General features: G+C 35.0%; 1 protein-coding gene across 8 annotated transcripts in view; it reads left to right on the top strand.

Annotated features, from left to right (window-relative positions):
- PTPN13 (protein tyrosine phosphatase non-receptor type 13) overlaps positions 1 to 22,574 on the top strand; it is a 173,121-nt gene that overhangs the window by 102,467 nt on the left and 48,080 nt on the right. For 6 of the 8 annotated variants that reach the window (XM_074323879.1, XM_019731272.2, XM_019731270.2 and 3 more), the window contains 12 exons: positions 297 to 371; positions 495 to 669; positions 2,226 to 2,379; positions 2,651 to 2,789; positions 3,521 to 3,673; positions 5,540 to 5,722; positions 8,173 to 8,335; positions 12,738 to 13,155; positions 13,306 to 13,403; positions 14,970 to 15,026; positions 21,923 to 22,012; positions 22,319 to 22,426. In XM_074323879.1, the coding sequence (XP_074179980.1) occupies positions 297 to 371; positions 495 to 669; positions 2,226 to 2,379; positions 2,651 to 2,789; positions 3,521 to 3,673; positions 5,540 to 5,722; positions 8,173 to 8,335; positions 12,738 to 13,155; positions 13,306 to 13,403; positions 14,970 to 15,026; positions 21,923 to 22,012; positions 22,319 to 22,426 (1,813 nt within the window). The remainder of the gene's footprint in view (positions 1 to 296; positions 372 to 494; positions 670 to 2,225; positions 2,380 to 2,650; positions 2,790 to 3,520; positions 3,674 to 5,539; positions 5,723 to 8,172; positions 8,336 to 12,737; positions 13,156 to 13,305; positions 13,404 to 14,969; positions 15,027 to 21,922; positions 22,013 to 22,318; positions 22,427 to 22,574) is intronic. The other 2 variants (XM_019731276.2, XM_019731275.2) reach the window with 1 other exon arrangement.

Raw genomic sequence — 22,574 nt, 5'->3', positions numbered from 1 at the left:
GTCTGAGTCTATCTGGAGGCCAAATAATGAAAAACTTATAAAACAATATAAAGCAGGCCTTTACATTTGACATCACTGGTACAACACATTCCATTCCTGTTCTTGGTAAATTCCACTGTATTTCTTAAGTGAAAGTTTCTACATTTGTTTCAGATCACCTAGTTCTAATCAGCTGGGTTTGGTTTATATGTAATTTATTATTTTTTTTTTTATTATTATTGTTATATTATTTTCCTTTCAAGGAAATAACTAGAATAACGAGTAAAAGCTGTTAATTCTACTTATGTGATTTGCAGAATTTCTTTGGTCCTGAGTTTGTGAAAATGACTGTTGAACCATTTATATCTTTGGATTTACCACGGTCTATCCTTGTAAGTAATAAAACCAATTTGTGTCGCTCTTAGAAAATAATTTCAGTTGTAATATTTTTTAAAAACACCTGAAATTCTTATAAAGCTTACTTTAATAGATGCCACTTTTTTTTTTCAATGTAGACCAAGAAAGGGAAGAATGAGGATAACCGAAGAAAAGTAAACATAATGCTTCTGAGTGGGCAGAGACTGGAAATGACTTGTGATACCAAAACTATATGTAAAGACGTGTTTGATATGGTTGTGGCCCATATTGGTTTAGTGGAACATCATTTGTTTGCTTTAGCTACCCTCAAAGGTACCAAGACATTTTAAATTCAGGGTACAGAATGGAAACTTGGCAACAAGTTGACTTTCTATATACATATTATGCCCACCATCCAACCTTGTTCTGAGAAATAGTAACTACATGAACATTCAGCATCGAGATGTAGGAGTTAGGAACTCCCTTCCTTCTAACTAGATGCATTGTTTTAATAGCTTTTTAGAATCTTTTTAATAGCTTTTAGCATCTTCTCCACCTGACCATAAAGATTTCCCTTTGGCTCTGGCTATCTAAAAATAGAGTTTTAACTGTTATCATTTTGGGGACCATTATATATGTCAACTTCCTATATATGTACTTCAGAAATTAGTATCCTGTTTGAATATATAGCAGGACACTGTTTCTGAATCTTCACATCAACTTCTTTAGCCTAGTATTCCAAAAATACAGTGTCTTTTTAAAATGTCAGTTGATGACTGACAAGATTTTTTTAAGCATACACGCACTGAAATCTGTGATGTTTGCAACCACAGTGGTTTCAGAGCACAGCTTCAGTAGAAGCCACTCCCATTTATCAATTACAATTGCCATAGCGGTAGGAAACTCTTTGGAATTGAACTTTAGTAAATCTTTCTTTAATAAATCATTATATTTATAAATTATTCTTCAGTGTTTCAGATTCCTGTTTATCTCAAAATTTAACTTAGAAACCTTAGACAACCAAATACTACTAATTATAACTGAAGGATCAAATCATACTAAAACCCTACAAGACATGGATAATGTCTTCTTTGTCATAAGAGAAATATTTCTTTCCGTTTAATTTATTGAATTCTTGTTCTTTAAAAACTAATAATTCATTTTATAGAGTCATCCAATAAATATTCAATTATTGCCTACTGATATTCTGTCACTTTACTAATTACAATCATAGATTAAGCCAGTAATAGTACCTATATGAAAATATTCAATTAAACAGAATTTCTATTTATAATACACCTAATTTCTTAAACATTCTGAATAAGTCAAATTTTACTGAATAATCTTTTATTTGGAGAGTCAATATTTAAATGATCACATTAAAAAATAAAAATAAAATGATGACTATTGTTCCTTCTAGGTTTCAGCTGGTAACTCAATAAGAATAAATAATGGCTGATATCTATTGAATGCTTACTATGTGCCACATACTTCACCAAAGTATTTTATATCTATCATGTTATTTGATCCCTACAATAACCTTATAAAACAGGAGTTGCAGAAATTAGCACTATCCTCATTTTACAAGAAAGAAAATTGATATCTATAAGGGTTAAATTTATTCAGTGTCACACAGATAGTAAATGATGTGGCCATGAGTTGAATCCAGGTCTGTGGGTCTACAGAGCCCTCATTCTTAAAAGACTGAGCCATATTGCCTCTCATGTACAGGCGGTGCCTCAGAGCTCCCCACTGTATTTGTTAACAATCTTGTTTTATTCTTGTATGAAACTATTTTATGCAAGTCTGACAAAAAAAAAAGAAAGAAATTAGAAGAAAACATTGAAGTATTTTTATTTTATCTGAATCTTTTTATCATTCTGTTTTAGATAATGAATATTTTTTTGTTGATCCTGATTTAAAATTAACCAAAGTGGCCCCAGAGGGATGGAAAGAGGAACCAAAGAAAAAGAACAAAGCCACTGTTAATTTTACTTTGTTTTTCCGAATTAAATTTTTCATGGATGATGTTAGTCTGATACAGTAAGTACAAAAGAGTTTCTGTTTTTCTGTTTTTGACCTCTGGTCTTTTGCCCCTTTATTTTACTGATAGTGAATTATTTGATGCTGATCAATGATAGTGTCTTCTGTATCATAAAAGAATTATTTCCTTCAGTATAGTTTATTCAATATTGGGCCTTTCAAGCTTAATGATAAACCATCTTGGAAACTAAACTTATATGCCAATGATAAAAATCACCCCAAGATTCAAGTCAAAAGCCTAGATGTTTTGTGTGTGTACTTATTTTTGCAGACATGCTCTGACTTGTCATCAGTATTATCTTCAGCTGCGAAAAGATATCTTGGAGGAGAGGACGCACTGTGATGACAAGACTTCTTTATTGCTGGCGTCCTTGGCTCTCCAGGCGGAATATGGGGATTATCAACCAGAGGTGTCATTTATTTTTTTCTCCAGAACCACTTTTGCATGCTGTTCTGATCCTCAGCATAGTTAAAGACTAAACCTAGTTGAGGTGTTTACTGTCTAGATCTGGAGATTTTTGAGACTAATTTGATGCCTCAAAATCACCAAGTTCCCCACGTGCATTGATTTTATAAAATCATGCAGTATGGGATTTCTTCTGTTTTCTTTCTTTCTTTTTTTTTTTCTTTTTTCTTTCAATTGTCCTGTTTCAGAGTTTGGGGCTATCTAGCACTTATCCTTCCTTCTCCCAATTTCTAACTAATAGATATAGACACAAGGTTACCAGCCAAATCTAATCAAAGGGATCTTCTGAAACCTTCCCTACGGATCCATGCAGTGATGGGCTAAGAACCTAGCTCACAGTATGAAGAGCAGATGTTCAAGGTCAAATGTTTCTGAATATAAGTGGGTCTAAGCAAAGGGCAAGAGACTATACCAATTAAGCAGCATCCTTCACAGCATTAATCCTTAACATAGTGACATTTGGACCTTGATTGTTAGTCTCTCCTCAAACTTGCCAATCAGTTCAGTCATTCTCCCTCACTGAATAAAAGAGAAAGACTGATGCATTTTCTCCAAAGCTCACTCCTCAGAGAGAAGTATAAATTGAAGTAGTTTATCTCTTGGTCAAGCCAAGAACTTTAAGATTAGAGGAAGAAGGCAAACAAAATTGCTTATAAAAAACATTTTCCTTTCTAGGTTCATGGTGTATCTTATTTTAGACTGGAGCATTATTTGCCTCCCAGAGTGATGGAGAAACTTGATTTATCCTATGTTAAAGAAGAGTTACCCAAATTGCATAATACCTATGTGGGAGCTTCTGAAAAAGAGACAGAGTTAGAATTTTTAAAGGTAAGCATGCAAGATTACAAATGATAAACTTTGTATATTTTTCAAAGCAAGAATGAAGTGTTGGAGGGCATACATCTAAAAGTTCTCATTTCATTTATTCCTGACTAAAACCACGGTGCTTAAATTCTCATTTTGTAAAAGAGGGAACTGAGGCTCAAAGAGGAAATGTAACGTTCCCACAGTCAAGGACTGTTATATGGTGCAAAAGTATGATTTGAACTCATATCTCTCTGGCCTATGGCTTCCATATTTTTATCCTGTTCCATACTCTTGAAATCAAGATAGATTACAAAAATGAAACCATTGAATTTTGTGACTATCTGGATATGAGAGGCAAGTTCATACTGATCCTTGAATTGTTTTGCTTCTTTTTTTTTTCTCAAAAGCCTTAAAATTCAATTACATCCTCTAAAACTGGTCTTTCTACTAATCCCAAGTAATTCACATAGGGGAAGGGGGTCAGAAAAATTTGGTTCCCCTTCCTGCCACCAGCTTCCTATGAGACCTCAAATAAATAGTGCATTTATGAACAGGAAAGATGGCACTGTGTAAAATTCCAATGCAAATAACAAATATAAGATAATATTCTATTGGAAAGAGAAACTTTCAGAACAATATCCTGTTCCAGCTCCCTAGGACGTAACAGTATGCCTTCCATTTGCTGCTTCACATTGAAGGGAGCCAGGTTTCTCAGGCCTACCAAAATCTATGAAGGGGTTTCATTCACAGACTTACACCACCCTTAACCTAGGATTCATGGTAAGAAAGGCAAGGTGGTTTGTTTTGGTTAAGATGAGTATACATTTAAAGACGTTAAATTACATACTTACATTTTTCCTCAGTTATTACATGTTTATACTTGTGAGAAGTAAATATCAAGTTACATTTTTATTAACAAAGATATATCAATATATATCTTAATATGTATATCTATTAATATATATATAGTTTAATATATATCTATTAATATATATTTTAATATATAATATATTAAAATATATATTAAAAAGATATGTTTTTATATCTTTATTAAAGAAGGCAGATTAACAGAGTGGAAAGTATTTTCAAGGGGATTTGCAGTCAGACAGTCTTGCATTTGAATTCTTGTTTCAACCACTTGAGTGAACTTGTACAATGTACTTACCCTCTGAGCTTCAGTTTTCCCCCATAAGTGCTGTGTTTTCCTGAAAATAAGACCTAGCCGGACCATCAGCTCTAATGCGTCTTTTGGAGCAAAAATTAATATAAGACCCAGTCTTATTTTACTGTAATATAAGACCGGGTATGATATGATATGATATGATATGATATATGATATGATGTGATATGACATGATATGATATGATAACATAATATAATACTGAGTCTAATATAATGTGATATGATATGATATAATATAATGTAATATAATACCCGATCTTATATTAATTTTTGCTCCAAAAGATGCATTACAGCTGATTATCTGGCTAGGTCTTATTTTCGGGGTAACACGGTATTTCTAATGCTAAAAATTTCCCTCCTGTCCTTTTGTAGTAAATCCCCTCCCACTACCCCTAGCCCCTGGCAACTACTGATCTGTGTTCTATCACCAGTTTTTGTGTTTTTTTTTCTTTTCTAGAATTTCATATAAGATCATATATTATGTAATCTTCTATGTCTTGCTCTTTTCACTTAGAATAATACTTTTGAGGTTCATCCTTATATTGGGTGAAGTAAGGGTTGAGATTCATTTTCCTGACACGTGACTTTCCAGTTGCTCCAGCAACATTTGTTGAAAATACTATCCTTTCTATATTAAACTACATGGGTGGAACTTCTGTATGTTTATATCACCTTTTACCAAGGTGTATGGTATTAATCCACTAGGTGTGCCAAAGACTGACAGAATATGGAGTTCATTTTCACCGGGTGCACCCTGAGAAAAAGTCACAAACTGGAATATTACTTGGAGTCTGTTCTAAAGGTGTCCTTGTGTTTGAGGTCCACAATGGAGTTCGCACACTGGTCCTTCGCTTTCCCTGGAGGGAAACCAAGAAGATTTCTTTTTCGGTATGTCCACTTTAACCCCTTTTGATTATATTTTTAAAACAGGTGTGATCAATTTCAAATGTAACATACTAATTGACTTTTCTTAAGTGAACTGTAGGCCTTATCATTCAGTAGGGCTAATATGTCTTAAGACTATTTCAGTCTTCTTTCTTAGCTGTAGGAAGTATTATTGAGGTTGTATTTGCTTTTGGTGTTCTCAGGAGGTGATTTTAAAAGAATATTGTACATTCCTAGCTGGTTATATGCTCAATTAACTTCAGTTAAATTACAACCAACTTGACTTCTCTGTTAATTCAGAACTTATTCTAGGTATTCACTTCTCACATGGAGAAAAGTCTCTAATGTATTTAAGGTAGATAATTATCTGAACCCCAGTGAACTTTGTCTTGTTCAGTAATAAGTCCCTCACAGTGACTGTTTCGAATTTCAGTGGTCCAGAGATCAACTGCATTTTATGAGCTAGTCCCAGAACTTTCTGCAGTTTCAAGTTTTAGTGTATACTCTTTATGGACGTAAAGTTTAGACAAGTGATTTTTAGAAAATCATGTGTATAAAAGATCGTGAGCTATAAAGATATATTTTGATTCTAGACATAATTGGAGTATCTGAGCATTGAAATGCAATTGACAGACCCAGAGATCAACTGGTCTCAGAGACTCCTGGTATTGTTCTCCTGGTATTCAGAGACTACAGACATCTTTAGTTTATATATTTGGGCTGAAATATGGTCTCACTAGAACAGTGTTCATAAGGATATCAATATCAAGGTCCCAACTGAGTGGATCATTTTCAATATAGAGTCTTTTGAAATCAGTTCTAGACTTATTGGTTAATTGGATGGTGTCCTATGAAACCCAGAGGCACCACTAAGATTACCAGGTAATAGTATGTTCTCTAAGGAAAGCCAGACCTTCCTCATCTTCTCAAGAGTGTCAAGACCAGGAACTTACCTGGATTTAATTTACCTTCCCCAGTGGAAATGCTAGCAGAGCAAGTATCTGGAGGAAACCAAGATTAATTAAATACAGTTCGAATTTAGACCAGTCTTGAAAGTCAACAAATCAGATAATCATCCAGCATTCAGCTCTCTGTCACCTGCTAAGCTATCACACCAGCCCTGCCATATATAGAACTAGCTGTGATTAACTCATTTTGAAAGATCTCCAGTAATGGACAATAGACCACATTCCAGTGCAAACTCTTCCTGTGTTTAACTTGTTTATCCGAAGTGCTTTCTTTCACACAGAGCTCTCCTTTTTAACCCTCCGTTTTTTCTTCCACTAGCCTCTGGGAAGATGGAAACGTCGCCCTTCGCCCTTCTCATTTCTCACAACTGAATTTTGTTTTTATTACATTGATTATGTATTTTTATAGCTGGATTCTATTCATGGCAAATTGTACGGGTTTTATATTTACAGTTGTGATACAAGGTTTCTTTAAGTGAATTTTTGTAAGTAAGCAAAGTCAATTTAAAATATTTATAAATAAACAAACCAGAAATTATGAAGGTGGCACCTGTTTGAATGAAGTTTGAGTAATACTGTTATTGTGCCTTTTGTGAGCCTATCAAATTTGACTTTTCTGTGCTATTTCTGCATTTGAAGTTAAGACAAGGGACATGAAGTAGAGAGAATAATTTGCACAGTAGAAGAAGCCAAGCACTAGAGTAAAATCTAACTGGACTTAAGCAATTCTCCAGCGATGTTCGTCTTAGATCCCCAGCATGTTGAATGCTGGTCTTTTAAGGAATAGAGATCACCTGCCAGCCCCACCACATGGGTCATGACATTTTGGGATGCCCTCTTACATTAGAGACATTTGTTTTTCAAGAAACATCAGGGAGATGAGACTGATTTGTGGTTCTCCTCCTTTCCCTGAATTTGGCAAGTATTACAGTGTCTAAATACTGATGTGTTCATCTTTCAGCCCAGCCATTACATTACCCATTGCTTCTCCATTCCCACATTTTCTTTTCCCACAACTTCCATCCCAGCCTTCATGCCACCAAAATTCTTCTTGACTGAGTCTCAGCTCTTATTATTATATATTAATAAATTAATTTTTGTTTAACTTCTTTTCTTTACCCAAGGGAGTAGACCATATATTTCTTGTAATTTCTTTTCAAATAGATTTGGTATTTGTAAACATTGCAGTAACTCAAAATATCAATAATCTCATTAAAGGAAACTGTTTCCCTTGTGGCTGGTGTACAGTCAAATGCAGGCAGTAATTTCTGAAAAGTGGCAAATGATATTAATTTCATTTCCTGAATTTGTAATAATACAGGGCTGTTCTATGTTGATATTAAATGTAGGTCAAGGAATAGTCAGGCCTAATAATATGAAATAAAAATAATATCTACTTATTCATTGTTGTTTATAGAATTTGGTCATGTAATAAAAGTCATAGGAAAACATCCTAATTATTCATACCCCTGCTAAATATTCTAGAAAAAGAAAATCACATTGCAAAATACATCAGATGGAATAAAGCATGCCTTCCAGACGGACAACAGTAAGGTGTGCCAGTACCTGCTGCACCTCTGCTCTTCCCAGCATAAGTTCCAGCTGCAGATGAGAGCAAGACAGAGCAACCAAGACGCACAAGACATTGGTAAGGAGAAGCAAACTGATAGATGACTCCAGGGTATGTGCATGATTTTCGCCACAAATTTGAAAAGAAATTTTAATTTGCCTCTTTAGGATGAAAATTACAAGGTATAAAGACGTTAAATGCCCAAGTTAAGTGTATGAAGCCAACATTTCAACTTCATGTTCATTTTGAAAACAGCACCGCAGATCAGTCAGGGAATACCTGTTGAAATGTCTGTTTTGTTCTTATCGTTAGGCTAGTTGATGTGACTATTATAAAAGTTTGGATCAGATTTTTCTACCCGTAGTACACTTACATACTATTTGGGAAGGTAAGACCAACGTACATGAAACAGTAATACACAATGGAGCGTCAAGATTTTAATAACAGATTATATCATACAGGTTCAATGGTCTACACTACAAGAGGAAAGGGAGATCAGAGGCTGGAGTACTGGAGTGGTGGCACTTGAATTGGAATTTGAAGGACAAAAATAATTAAGTAGCTTGAACATAAATGGAAAGGCTTTCCAGATGAGGGAAAGAACATAGGAAACAGGCAGGGAGCAAGGGGATTACGCATCCAGCATGGTGAAGTTACATACCCTAATAGTTTTAGGAGTGACAGATTTCCCACCTGTTAGTTATTCGGAGACTGAGATAAATAACCACAGTATCATGTAAATGGTCAGGTGAGTGGTTTCAGTTCCGTTTGAAAAGGAACAAGCAGAAGAAACTAATTCAGCTATGAAAAAAATGTCTCAATCAGAACTGAAATATTTAGAAGTTACTCTGAAATATTTATGTAGAGATTAAAGTTACACAAAATCTAGTTCTGCCTAATAAATTCTTATAGACTTCAGTGAAACACTCTGAAGAATTTGTTTAACAAATTTAATGGCATATCACTGACGACCTTGTGCAACAGAGCTCTATGAATTCTTTATCTGAACTTTTTCACGTGCTGCAATCTTACAGAAAATATATTCCCCGTAGGATCAGAATGGGGTGATGGCAACCTATGAATAGATGTTTGTCAGCCTTTCAAAATCATGACGGTAGGGGCTGTATGCTTATTAAAAATGAAGGTTCCAGAAACCTACCTGAAACTTGGTGAATCCCAGTGTTTGGGCATCTGGTCCCTGGAATCTGCATTTTAATAGGCTTTTCTTAGTAATGATGTTAATGCATGCTAAGATACGGTAACTATTGCTATAAAGTAATCTCATTATTCTTTTCTTTCTCTGCTTTGCTCTGCTAAAAAATGTGTGTGATCTTATATATTTTCAAAGTACAGTGAAATAGCAACCTTATTAAAGCTATCAGTATTCTTATTTGGCTTAATATTCTGTTCAGTACAAACGAGAATTGAAAAACTAAAGGTTACATCATTATAGAGATGGCATAGTGTGCTGTAGTGAAAAGAGTCACTAGTGTGGCACAAGATACGATCCAGACTGCCAGTGTTCAAACATGGCTCTCTCACTTACAAGCTCTGAAACTTTGGGCAGGCTACTTAAACTTAACTCTGCTTTAGTTCCCCATCTGTACAATGATGATCATAATGATAATACGTACATCATAAGATTGTTGTGAACGTGAAATGAATTCATACTGTAGAGTACTTTAAAAGTGCCTGGCATAACATAAGTATTGAATAAATACTATCATCACCATCATCAATATGGTTTTAACTCTGCTATCACCAGTAGTAGTCGCAGTAGCAGTGGCAATAGTAGTGGAATGACCTTGGGAAAATAACTGCCTTTTTGGAGTCTCATTTTCTTCATCCACAAAGTGGGAATGGTCTCTAGTGTGTCACAGGTTTGCCCCTAGGAACCCATTAGCTGTGTATCCTGAACTCATATGTGAAAGCACTTTCAGATGGTATTTACACTTTTTCCCCAGATTTCGTTAAATTTTCAAAGGAATTATTTTCTGCTTAGAATCGGCTTAGAAGTAACTGACTGCCTACTTAACTATCTGTATTAGACAAGGGAAGATAACTGTTGTTATCGATAGGAACTTAATGGGCTAACAAATGTATGTTACTTCTTTAGAGTCATAGAGTGTTGGTGCTAGAAAGAACCTTAGAAGCCAGTAAGTCCAAATTTTTTCTGATGAGTAAACAGGTTCAGAGAAGAGAGTGTTTCACCTAACCATAGAGTTAGAGGTCAAACAAGGAGAGTTAGAACCTTAATCTCTTAAGCCCTAATCCAGTACTTTCTATTTGATGAGTTCCCTGAAAACTGATTTTCATGGAATTAAATTAAGATTAATAATCATTTATTGCGCACTAACTACTTGTAAGACACCATGCTGGGTGCTGTGGGATAACAAAAATGAAGTCCCTCTCCTCAAAAGAGCGTACCATTAACTTGATGATACAAGGAACTACAAAATAGTACAAGGGACTTTTACACAAATGGAGATTAGGGAGTGTGGAGTGCAGGCGATGTGGAACTAGCGAGGCTTTGAGTTCACATTTGAAACATTAGTGTTAGGGTGTAAGCTCATTCTAATGTTTTTCCACATCCTGGCTATGTTGGAGTCCTTTCCAGGTTTATGATCCCATCCCATGAATATAGGCAATATTTTAAGTCCTACCCAGTAGTAAGTTTTGAATGGATTTGAATAGCATAATCCTTGATGTTTAATTAAACAGCAGCTACATCCTAAACTGAACTAGCTGCCCTATTCCTGCCCAAGTTTGGTCTACCTTTTCCTTAAGGGTGAAGAATCTAGTGGGTGTGAAGGTATTTCCTCGTAACTGAATCTGTGTAAGACTCAGTTTTGCATCTTTTAGTAAAATCTGTTATCAAAGTAAAAATAGAAATAATGTTATCTGCTCTAATAAAAACTGTATTTTAGGCTAAAGATCATTCAGGGAATTTTTAAACCATAGTCTTTTTTGTTTTTTTCCTAATCGTGTTTTAACTTGTGTCCACTTCTGCCTCAGAGAAAGAACATTGAATATTCCTGGTGACAGTGAGACATGTTTATTTAAACTTCATCTTGATGCATGAATATTAAAATCCTTCAATGTTTTCCTATCTGTTTATGCCTGAGATGAAATATTGTTTATTAATCTTAGGAATTAGAAGATAATGAAACAGAATCTAAAAACCTGAGTCAGCAACAATTGACATTTTCTTTTCAAAAGACTGTTTTCGCAGCTGTTTTATATAGTGGTCAAACTGTGTTCCTTAGTGTAACACAGGAAAGGTTGATACTCTCCGTGGAGCGGCGGCAAATGGGTGGCTTGTGATGTGGATTACTAATGCATGAACAACTAAATTGTTTGAAATTCTGTGCTCCTGGTCCTTTATTTACATGAAAAGATTTTTATGCTAAAATTGTGTGATGCAATGCTTTTTTGTTAATCGCCTCAAATGTTCAAATACTGCCATGACATTGGTTCTCCAAAATAGAATAGTCAAGCACTTGTTATAAAGTGTCTTTAAACTTAGCCTCTAAAAGAAAACCTGGGATGTATGGTTAGGAGGAAAAACGATTTAAGCATGAAGAGAACCCCAACTCCTTGATCATGTTAATTACCAGAAACCAAGAGAAAGAAGACAAGTAATATTTGATTCTCCCATGGCTCCTGTGCCTCAGTTAAATCATGAGAAGTAACCAAGGTGGGATGGTGGGATAGACACAGTAATGAAATAACAAAATAAATAATTTTCCTAAAAGGTCTTTTTTTTCTATTTTTTGGTTATGGTATTATTGAGATATAATTCACATACCATATAATGCAACCACTTAAAGTGTACAATTCAGTGGTTTTTAGTATATTCACAGAGTTTTGCAACCATCACCACAATCTACCATCAGCTTTTAAAAATGTTATTAACATGTTGCGTACGGCGGGGTTTAAATCCCTGGTGAAGATTCTTGTGATCCGTACGCAACGTGTTAATCAGAAACTTTTCCTCTGAGCAGAACTCTGCACAGCTTCTTTGTTAGGCATGATCTCACCATGTCGGCCTATCGAGGTTTCATCTCTCACTCTCCCCATCCTTGGTTTGCTGGTATTTTAGCAGATACACTACTGGGGTTGAACATTTCTCTTTCAAATATCATTATCATTTCTAACTGAAACTCGTAATTGGGAACTTGGGGTCAGCAAGCATGAAGCCCCCAAACATTATTGACGCCAAGGGAATCATTAGATGAAGTAGGAAATGCTGACCAGGCCCTGGATGTGAGAAAGCTACAAGGATGGAGAGATGGTATGAAAACCAAGATCTTCCAACCTTTTTGTAAAGTCCTTAATTGCCACACTCTGAAAGCTACCTACTTACACTGGCAGTCAGAACAATAAAAAACTGCATGCTGTATTTTATTTATTGAAATAACTCTTCTCATAAAGGTACTGCGGTGTTTCCATCGTGTAAAGCAATCCTATTTCCTTGTAGAGAGAGCTTCGTTTAGGAGCCTGAATCTCCAAGCAGAGTCCGTTAGAGGATTTAATCTGGGACGAGCCATCAGCACTGGCAGTCTGGCCAGCAGCACCCTGAACAAACTTGCCGTTCGACCTCTGTCAGTTCAAGCTGAGATTCTGAAGAGGCTGTCCTGCTCAGAGCTGTCGCTTTACCAGCCACTGCAAAACAGTGCAAAAGAGAAGAGTGACAAAGCTTCCTGGGAGGAAAAGCCTAGAGGGATGAGTAAATCATATCACGATCTCAGTCAGGCCTCTCTCTACCCTCATCGGAAAAATGTCATTGCTAACGTGGACACACCACCACAAACCATTGCGGAGTTGGTAGGAAAACCATTTCACCAGATGGCAAGATCTGATACAGAATCTTTGGCAGGATTCACAAAACTTAATAAGTAAGAACATAACGAACTAACCCAAACTACATATTTGTAAATTCTGCATTTCATACATTTGTTTTTGCCTTGACGTTTTATTATTTTCATCTTTTTTTTTTTTTTTTTACATTGACACCTGCCCCTCCTACCTTCCTTTTCCCTCTTTAGTGCAAAGTCTGTTGCAAGTTTAAATAGAAGTCCTGAAAGGAGGAAACATGAATCAGACTCCTCATCTTTTGAAGACCCCGGTCAAGCATATGTTATAGGTCAGCATAAACAAGCTTACCTTCTTTCTCCCGTACCTCGTGCTCATAGTGAAGTGAACGAGATAATGTAATTTACCAAGAAATTATTTTTGGCTCTGTGTCCTAATTGCAAAAACTGTGAATATAAAATTTTAGGCTGCTTAAAATGCACCAAGTCCAATAAAAAATTGACAACATGTGATTGTTTCATGGCACAGACTGTTGCTTAGCTTTCTCTTAATGGCAGTTAAAAGCTTTAATAGTCTCAACAAGAGAACCTGCACAGGCTGGTACCGTGGCTTTGGATATCCTTCCTTTGGATTTTCCTTACAAGCCTGTGAGAGTAGACTCCACTAATGCTTTGTTTTTTGCAGAAAGGTTTATTTAGGGTACTTGCAGCTTAACGTGAATTGAATTATCGCTAAAAATGGATAATTTTATGAATGTGCTATAGCTGATAGGTAGAAATTCTTAGTTAAGTTTTTCACATTTTTCCCAGCTTGCAGGGCCTCTTAATTATTTAAGTATAGAAGTTGTGTGTGTTTGTAAACACACACTACCTTATACGATAAATAGTTCGGGTATCCTACTGCTGTATGCAACTTTCAGAAGAGTAGATATTTAAGCACAGAGGTCTGAACAATAACTCAAAATAGGAAACAGCTAGGGAGACAAAAAAGGAAAGGAGGATAACCCTCTTCTGCTCTTGTTTAACCAAATAATACTAATTAACTTTCCCTTTGACCACAGTTTGATCATTGAATTCTAATTATACAAAGTTAGAAAGTAGTATTTTCTCATCCTGTAATTGGATTGAGGATATGTGGAGTAAATGAAGTCAAAAGAGAACTCTACACTATAGTTGATAAATATTTATAGAAAGCAATGTTACTTTATTGTAGGCTTCCACAACTTTCAGAGATTATACTGTCATCAATTTAAATTGAATTGATTTAAAAAAAATTAAACAGATAAAAGGCAAGATTTCATTCTACAGGTCACCTTGTATGTTAAAAATAGCCCAAGAAGATACTGATTCAATCTTTCAGAAAACACTTTTCAAAATATGTTCACTATAATGGGATTTCTTATATAGTCTAAGCTATTTTCATTAGGAAGGCTTTGGTCTACATAAAAATCCATCACATATCAGATGTAGAGTAGCAAATATTCCGTAGAAAAACACAGGTGAACTACAACTCACCCTTGAAAATTTATTTTCTGCATTTGTGTTTTGATTAAAATTATTCATTCTTATTGAATATTGTATTTTCATTTAACATTTGAACAAATGTTTTCAAAATTCATTTCAGTTCATCATTTCATATTTGGCATATCAAAACGTCATTGTCAGAAACAATACATTTGTGTTTAAATTTTTTCTGCAAAACAAGTTAATATGCTTAACTTGAACATTAGCAATAGTAAGTAAGCCCATGTGGGAAGACATATTTTTCTGAGTATAAATAAGAGAAAATGTTGCTGCCTTAATGTTTTATTGCTTTTTATGAATTTATCAGAAAAAAATTCAATATCTAGTATCTAACTATTTTATAAACTGTCTAATTAATTTAATTTATACCACAGGAATGACTTTGCATAGTTCTGGAAATTCTTCATCCCAAGTACCCTTAAAAGAAAATGGTAGGTTTATAAAATATTTTTCCCCTCATTTCCATCATATCTTTTCTCTTGTACCTTATGAGACAGTCTTAGACCTAGTAATGAAGAGGCTTCAATTCCATGCCAAGGATTTCAGGCCTTACACTGGAGGCAAAGGAGAATTGTATTTTGCAGCATCACAGTGATGTGATGGGACCTGTAATTTAGGCTAGTGTTGATGAACTAGAGAAATGACGAAGGTAAGGACACTAATTGGGAAGCTAAGCCAGTAGTTCAGGTGAGAGAGAATTTTGATTAAAAAGAGTTTTAACTGATGAGTTATTTTAAAGGGATGCTTGAGCTGAATCTTGAAATAAAAAGGATTTTGTGGGCAGAATGGTGTGGATAAGCATTCCAGACCAAGGACGTAATGTGATCAGAGGTATGGAGCCGTGGGAAGATAACAGGTTCAGGGAACTGCAAGAATCTCAGTATGGAGGCATGTACGTGCAAGGGTGGAGCTCAAGACTAATCGGGACTAGCTTTGAGTCTTATCTTAAATATTATGGGAAGAATTTGAAGACTGAAAATGTTGAGGTTTATAGTTTTAAAAAAGTCTAGGAAGAAACAAAGTTGTAGGAATACACTTTGTAGAGTAACTTGACAGTAGTTTCAAAATTTTTAGAATTCTGATTACAAAATACTTGCATGCACATTATCTTATTTGATCTTTCTAACACCTTTCATGGGTAGAAGAATGTTTTATCACTATGCATACAGTACTTTCTTCCAAAAAAGTTTTAAGTCTTACCCTCAAACATCAGAAGTCTAATGAGAAGGAATGCTAATCAAATGTGTTAATATAGTTAAACTTGATGAAACTTTAAGTTTAGTTCTCATTTACCCGAGAGCCAAAGCAAAAGTGAAGACATAAGAATAGGCTGAACCATATACATCTGTTTTTGCAGGTCACACTGTCAAACACCAGGGAGCTACTTTGTATAATTCTCATTCTCTACTAGATATACACATACTAGTTCTTCGTGAGAGGAAAATTTTTCTTGGAGGTGAAATTGTATCAAAGTAAAAATACATAAAGTGTCTTAAATACTCACAGTAAATGTAGAATTTTTTTTCATCTCATTTTTAAATAAAAGGCATCAATTCTGAAAAATCTCAGGGCATATCATCAAACAAAAAGTTAATGAACTTATACTTGGGCCTAACTTATTAAGACCCTGGTATATAGCTTTATGATGATTAAATATCTTACATGGATGAATTTAGAATATCACTGTGCTTAAAATAACTCAGTAACGTATCCATAATGGTAATAATTATTGACTAACAGTTATTGAGTGCTTACTATGTGCCAAACACTGTTCTAAACACTTTGTATTTATCTCTCACTTAGCCTCCACAGCAATCCTATGAATCCCAAGCTAATGTTATTTCCTTTTCACAAATGAGAAACCAAAGGATGCAGAGGTTGAGTTGTGCAGAAGGTCATGGAGCTGGCAAGTGCCTGAGCTATGATTTGAATGTAGGAAGTCTGTTTCCAGAGCCCACACTCTATTCCATTCTTTAGGCCGTCTCCTAGCATCATAATGCCTAATTAATCATAGATACTATTTCTCCCAGCTAAACTTTTGAAAGACGCTGCATAATAATCTATTCAAGGATGAGAACTTGAAGTGTGTTTTAACCTAGTCTCTGATGGAAAAGAATATGAATTTACATTAGACACCACATGAGCAGCGTGTGCAGGGTAGTTTCTCTGTTTAAACCTTTAGAAATGTCATCTTCCCACCTCCCCCCTATAGAGGAAGGAGTGATCCACCTTCTTGTGGACGTGTACCCCACCTGGCTTGCAGACAAGTCTATGTTTTCTTCAAAATTATTTTTGAATCTGTCCAAGTAGCCCCGAATTACTGCTGTGTTGAGAAATCAGTTTTCACACAGTAGAGCAGGTCAAACATATTTTTCCAAATAAGGTAACTAAGGATCAAAAAATTTAGTACTTGCCCCTGAGTCAAATATGGGACTTCTTGTTTTAATTTCAATGTCTTTCTTGCTGGTCAAGATTATTAAAAAATTAGAAATGACCATCAGTTAGTATTGAAGTATTTGTCATTTAATACAAGAACCAATGAATACAATTCAATCTTAACCTTTTATGACTTTCAGAGACCCTTAAAGAATGTGAAACTTGAAAGAGAAGTTAAGGGGGAAAAGGCATTAATCTTCTAATCTCACGAAACAGAGATATGGAAAGGATTCCTGTTTTTTTACTGTGATTTCAAAAAAGGTTGCTTAACCTTTCAAAAGACATATTTCTAATTTCTACCTAAGAAAGTAAAACCAAAAAAAAAAAAGTAGAACTTGTATAAGAATTATGTAAAGTTGTTTTTCAATATTTCTTGTTTTACTATAATTCAGAATTACTATACAATTGAAAAGTAACTTTTAGCTAGATTTGTCACCTTCCTTCCTCTCCAAACCACAAAAATTGGGTCAAATACTCTTAACAAAAACAAAATGCAAAAAGCAAACAAAAGGTCATGTAATAAGTTATTCTGGTTGAAAGTAACTTGGTACAGACAGTAAAATAAGCTTTTCTTCCCAATATTAAAACTGATTATTGTCTTTATGAGCAGTCTTAATTCCAAGTAATAAAATGTTGCGCAAACAGAAGTGAGATTTTATAACATACTTTTGTTTATTCAGATGTCAATGACCAATATAATTTTAAATGCTAGTTTTTTTCCACATAAGGTTTAATTACAATATGTACAAAGTTGAAAATTATAATTAAAAAGCCCATAGGATTCAGATATGAGAATTAACCAGAAGCAAAAGAGTCAACTAAATTGAGGACTGAAAGGAACTTAAAAGTGTATACAAACCAAGCCTTTTCATTCTATGGATGAGTTAAATGAGTCCCTGAGATGTTATGTGGACCCAATTCACTCAGTCAATTAGTGCTGGCACAGAAAACACCAAGGTTTCCGTTATGATCCCCTTTTCCTACCACCACAGCAGTTGATATATTAGGTAGTATAACAATGAAAAATATTTCTCTTCGGTTTTATACTGACCCACCATCCCCAGGGTTTGAAATGGGTTTTTTTCCCTAGAGTGAGTGATGGATTTATCCAGTGCCTCCTTTACTTCTAGACCAGTCCATCTTAGAATCAGTGGCATCGAGCTGCCCTATACTTAACAAGTGTCTATATCTCTAACCAAGAAATTAGTTTTTCTTGTCAAAAAAAAATTGTTCATCCTTAGATTGATTATGTGGCTTGGCTTTACCAGAAATATGCTCTCAGTGGGAAGTTCAGTTAGTTTACTCACAGATACATCTATCACTAGAATCTACTGTTATTCTAGTTGGGAGCTATCTATAGCCACACGTACCTTACGAGAGACGGGAAAGGCAGCGTTGGCGCAACAGTAAAGCAGAGAGGCTATACATTTAACTTCTAAATTATACAGCTATCAATTATTCTTAAGATATTGCCCAGGTAAAAATGATTGGAAATGACACTAATAGTTACTGACATGATACTACAGCACGTGTCACTCAGTGAAGTAGGAATTTCAAGTTGAGGTTCTTTTTCACTTTAAAATGTTTGCAGAATTTGCTGGGTCATGAGTACATTAATGGGAAAAGAAAATTCTTTTAAGGATTTATAGACATGTACTCCTTGAATACTAATGCTGTTTCCATACAATTAAAATATAACTCAGAAATATCTCGGTCCTTGAAATATCTAGCAGCCTCACTTTCAGAGATTCATATTCTATTCAATCCTCATTGAATTCTGTAAATATCTTTTTAGTTTACTTGGGTTGTCATGTATTATATACCCTCAGATACTCGACCCCCCCTTTTTAAAAAATCAGTGGATAAATATTTGAACATCTATGTGACTAGAATACAAAGATAAATAGAAACTTGGTGTATGCAGAGTACTATCTAGTAACAACATATAGTTGCATATCAACATCCATCCTTCCTTCTGTCCTCACATTAATAACTCGTTTTGTACAGGCAGGGAGCTTTGGGGAGGCATCACTATTAAAAAGAGTGGGCTAGCAAAGCTTCCCCTTCCAAAAGAATATTCCACTCCACCTTACTCAAATCTTGTTCTCTAGCTAAACTAATCTATGACATTTCCCCAGAACCCTTTCTGCCTTCCTTCCATCTCAGCTTTTGCTTAATGCCTTACTTGTTGCTGTGTAACCATTTTCCATAATCCGCTTATTAAAATCCTACCCCATTTCCTGGAAGTCTTCTTTATTTCTGTCAGGAAGATGCTTCTCCTCTCTGATAGGTCTGACACTTGTCTTTACAATGCAGCTGTTTCACCGAAGTTCCAGCTAGATCTTTGCTCATCTAGCCTGGTCTGATTCAGCTCACATTTACTATGCTAGCAGCTTTCATACACGTTATCTCGTTTTATTTTTCTTAATTGCCTAGTGAGGGACATGGACAGGAAAATTGTTCAGTAGACATTTGAAGGATGAAAGAATAATTAAGTGAATGCTCAAATCTCACTGGTGAATCCTTGAATATAGAGAGCTTAATCTGTTGCTTCCAGTTAGGGAATACGCAAAAATATTGCATTGTGTGTGTGGGGGGGGGGGAGGGTGCGCGCGCGCATTCCAATAGTGTTTACCGAGGATATATCTTAATAGACATTTAATAGCCAAATAAGTAATATAAATAACCAATCTTGTTAGTGTGTATGTTGGAAATGAAAATAAAGAAAATGGTAGTTTTATTCTTTGAATCAATACCTTTGACTTCTAGCAGATAATCCTTGGGAATGTTAAGAGTATCAGGCAAAAACAGTGTAAAAAGCAAATGGATATTGTCTTCACGATGGTGACAAAAGTTTATATTTAATACCTATGTGACCTCACTCCCTTATTTGTTTTATTTTATTTTATGGATTTTATTCGGTTGTATTTTATATTTGGTTCTAGCTGAAAACTAGAGTTAATTATCTACTTTAGGATAAAACCATCTTGGATGCTTAGATGATAATACTAAGTAAGCGAGGCATTATCTAATTCCTGGAGTTTATACTTATACATATATACCTAATGTATAAGGCTCTTCACGCCACTGTCCAGTGATTTTGGGGGCATCTCAATAATTAGGAATACTGAATTACTGTTACTCTCGTTAATTATAACTAAGTTTATAACTGAGTTTTGGTCAAAAAGAGACAACAAATTAGGGACATGCATACTACAGGGAACTAGCAAACTTGCAGCAATACTTGATTTTTAAGGGACAAGATGAATTCACTCCAGAGAGCAAATGATTGTTTTCATTTTCTGAAAATAAAGGAGCTTATTTCACATATACATCATTTAAGCATTAATACATGTACAACAAAGTTACTACTTGTCTTACAACAAATTAATACAATCTTAAATCCTTGGGGAGTCATCTGTTGGCAAATAACCCCTAATTTTCAAAAAGCTTCAACGTGCTTAAGAGCTATGTAGAGATGAATTTGAAGATATAGTTTACAAAAGTATCTGAATTTGCTGAACTCACTCACCACCACTACCACCACCTCACACACAGACCAGTTTGAACTATCAAATTGTAATTGATGTTAAGAAGTGTATTGATTTGCTAGGGCTGCCACCACAAGGTCCCACAGGTTAGGTGGCATAAACAACAGAAATGTATTGTCTCACAGTTCTGGAGGTTAGTCCGAGATCAAGTTGTCAGCAACACTGATTTCTTCTGAGGCCTCTCCATGGCTTGTAGGTGGCAGTCTTCCCTCTGTCGTCGCATGGTCTTCCCTCTGTGCACACATGTCTGTATCCAGATCTCTCTTACAAAAGACAACAGTCATACTGGATGAGGGCCTGCCCTAAAGACTTTATTGTAACTTAATTGTCTCTTTCAAAACCTATGTCCAAATACGGTCAAATTCTGAGGTGCTGGGAGTTGGGGCTTCAACATATACATTGAGGGGTGGGTGGGAAGAAGCGGTGTGTTTCAGTCATAACAAGAGAGTGTGTGTTTTTCAAATGATCAGATTGCTATGTAAATGAAGTAATGTTATTAAAATGACAATTAAATGACATATTTATTGGTTTAATTTAGGAGACACTTGGAATGATTAACCAATAAAAATAAAAATAAAAACCCAAGTGGAAATAAGAAAAAAATTAATTGTAGTATTTAACCAGCATAGCCAAGTACTGACTTACAACATTTTGCTGGACAGTGCTACTAGCTGTAATGTTGAATAAGTCATGAACTGTGATTTCTCATTTACGAAACAATGATTAAAAAATCTCTTTACCTATCTCATAAGATTGTTCCACAAATAAAATAAGAAATAAATGGAAGTCCTCTGAGAATGTAAATATGCTAGCCAAGTCATTATTAATGACATTTTAAAAAATAAATCATTTTTTCTTATTGCTGTTTAACTCCAGAACTTACCATGAATATTTTACTCATGATAAATAAAAATGTCAACCACTCCTTAGTAGGAAACTCTTAACACATTGAGCATTGTCAAATTCAGGAAGTCAACTGTGATGCAACAGAAAGACATGGAGTCAGAAAACCTAAATTTAAGATTGAAAAAAAAAGATTTGGCTCTTGCCAGTACTAGCTGAGTAAACCTTCTCAAATTATTAAACCTCTTAATATTTATTTACTCATTTCTAACTGAAATATACTTATTTCACAGGGAATCATTTATAAGGAATAAATGTGATAACATACAGTCATTTTGTGAACTATAAATCACTATCAAACACAAAATGATGGTACATTACTTAAAATGTAATTTTATAGTGACCAAGAAATCTATTAATGAGCTATGTTAAGCAGACAGTCTTAATGCATCAGCATGTTATATTTATTTTATCTTAAAATTATACATTTTCAATAGATGTGCTACACAAACGATGGAGCATAGTAACTTCACCAGAAAGGGAGATCACCTTGGTGAACCTGAAAAAAGATGCAAAGTGTGGCTTAGGTAAGTCACTGTGAGATTCTTAAAGTCTATGGCATAGCATTGGCATTGAGGCACCAACCTGCTTCTGATCAGGATACTGGCTGCCCACCCACAACCCCTACACCACCCGCCCAACCAGGAAATGTCAAAGGTGAAGTGCTTTACCAAGTACTTACAAGCAGTACTTCCACCAAATTTAACAGTCCCATCTCATGTGTGTTACCTATTAGTCATATTTGCTATAATAGTGTGTGTTAAATAGGCTAATCATTAGTCATTGAAAGTACCAGTATCATGAAGATCTTTTTAAAATGTGCTGTTTCACAGGATTTCAAATTATTGGTGGAGAGAAGATCGGAAGACTGGATCTAGGTGTATTTATTAGTTCAGTTACCCCTGGAGGACCAGCTGACTTGGATGGATGCTTAAAGCCAGGTACTTTACATTTTAGGTAATTTCCTAAGTCCTTATGTATTGATAGGCAGGAATTTGCAGAGATGTTAAAAGTGGAACTTAGGCAAAACAAAAATAATGAGGGGAGCATGACATTTCTAAGGTTTAGCATGGATTTCTCTTTGTCATT

Source organism: Rhinolophus sinicus, linkage group LG02, assembly GCF_036562045.2.
Source record: "Rhinolophus sinicus isolate RSC01 linkage group LG02, ASM3656204v1, whole genome shotgun sequence".
Taxonomy (NCBI): Eukaryota; Metazoa; Chordata; class Mammalia; order Chiroptera; family Rhinolophidae; genus Rhinolophus; species Rhinolophus sinicus.
Note: the sequence above shows the minus strand (reverse complement) of the source record. Positions and strands in the feature narration are given on the sequence as shown.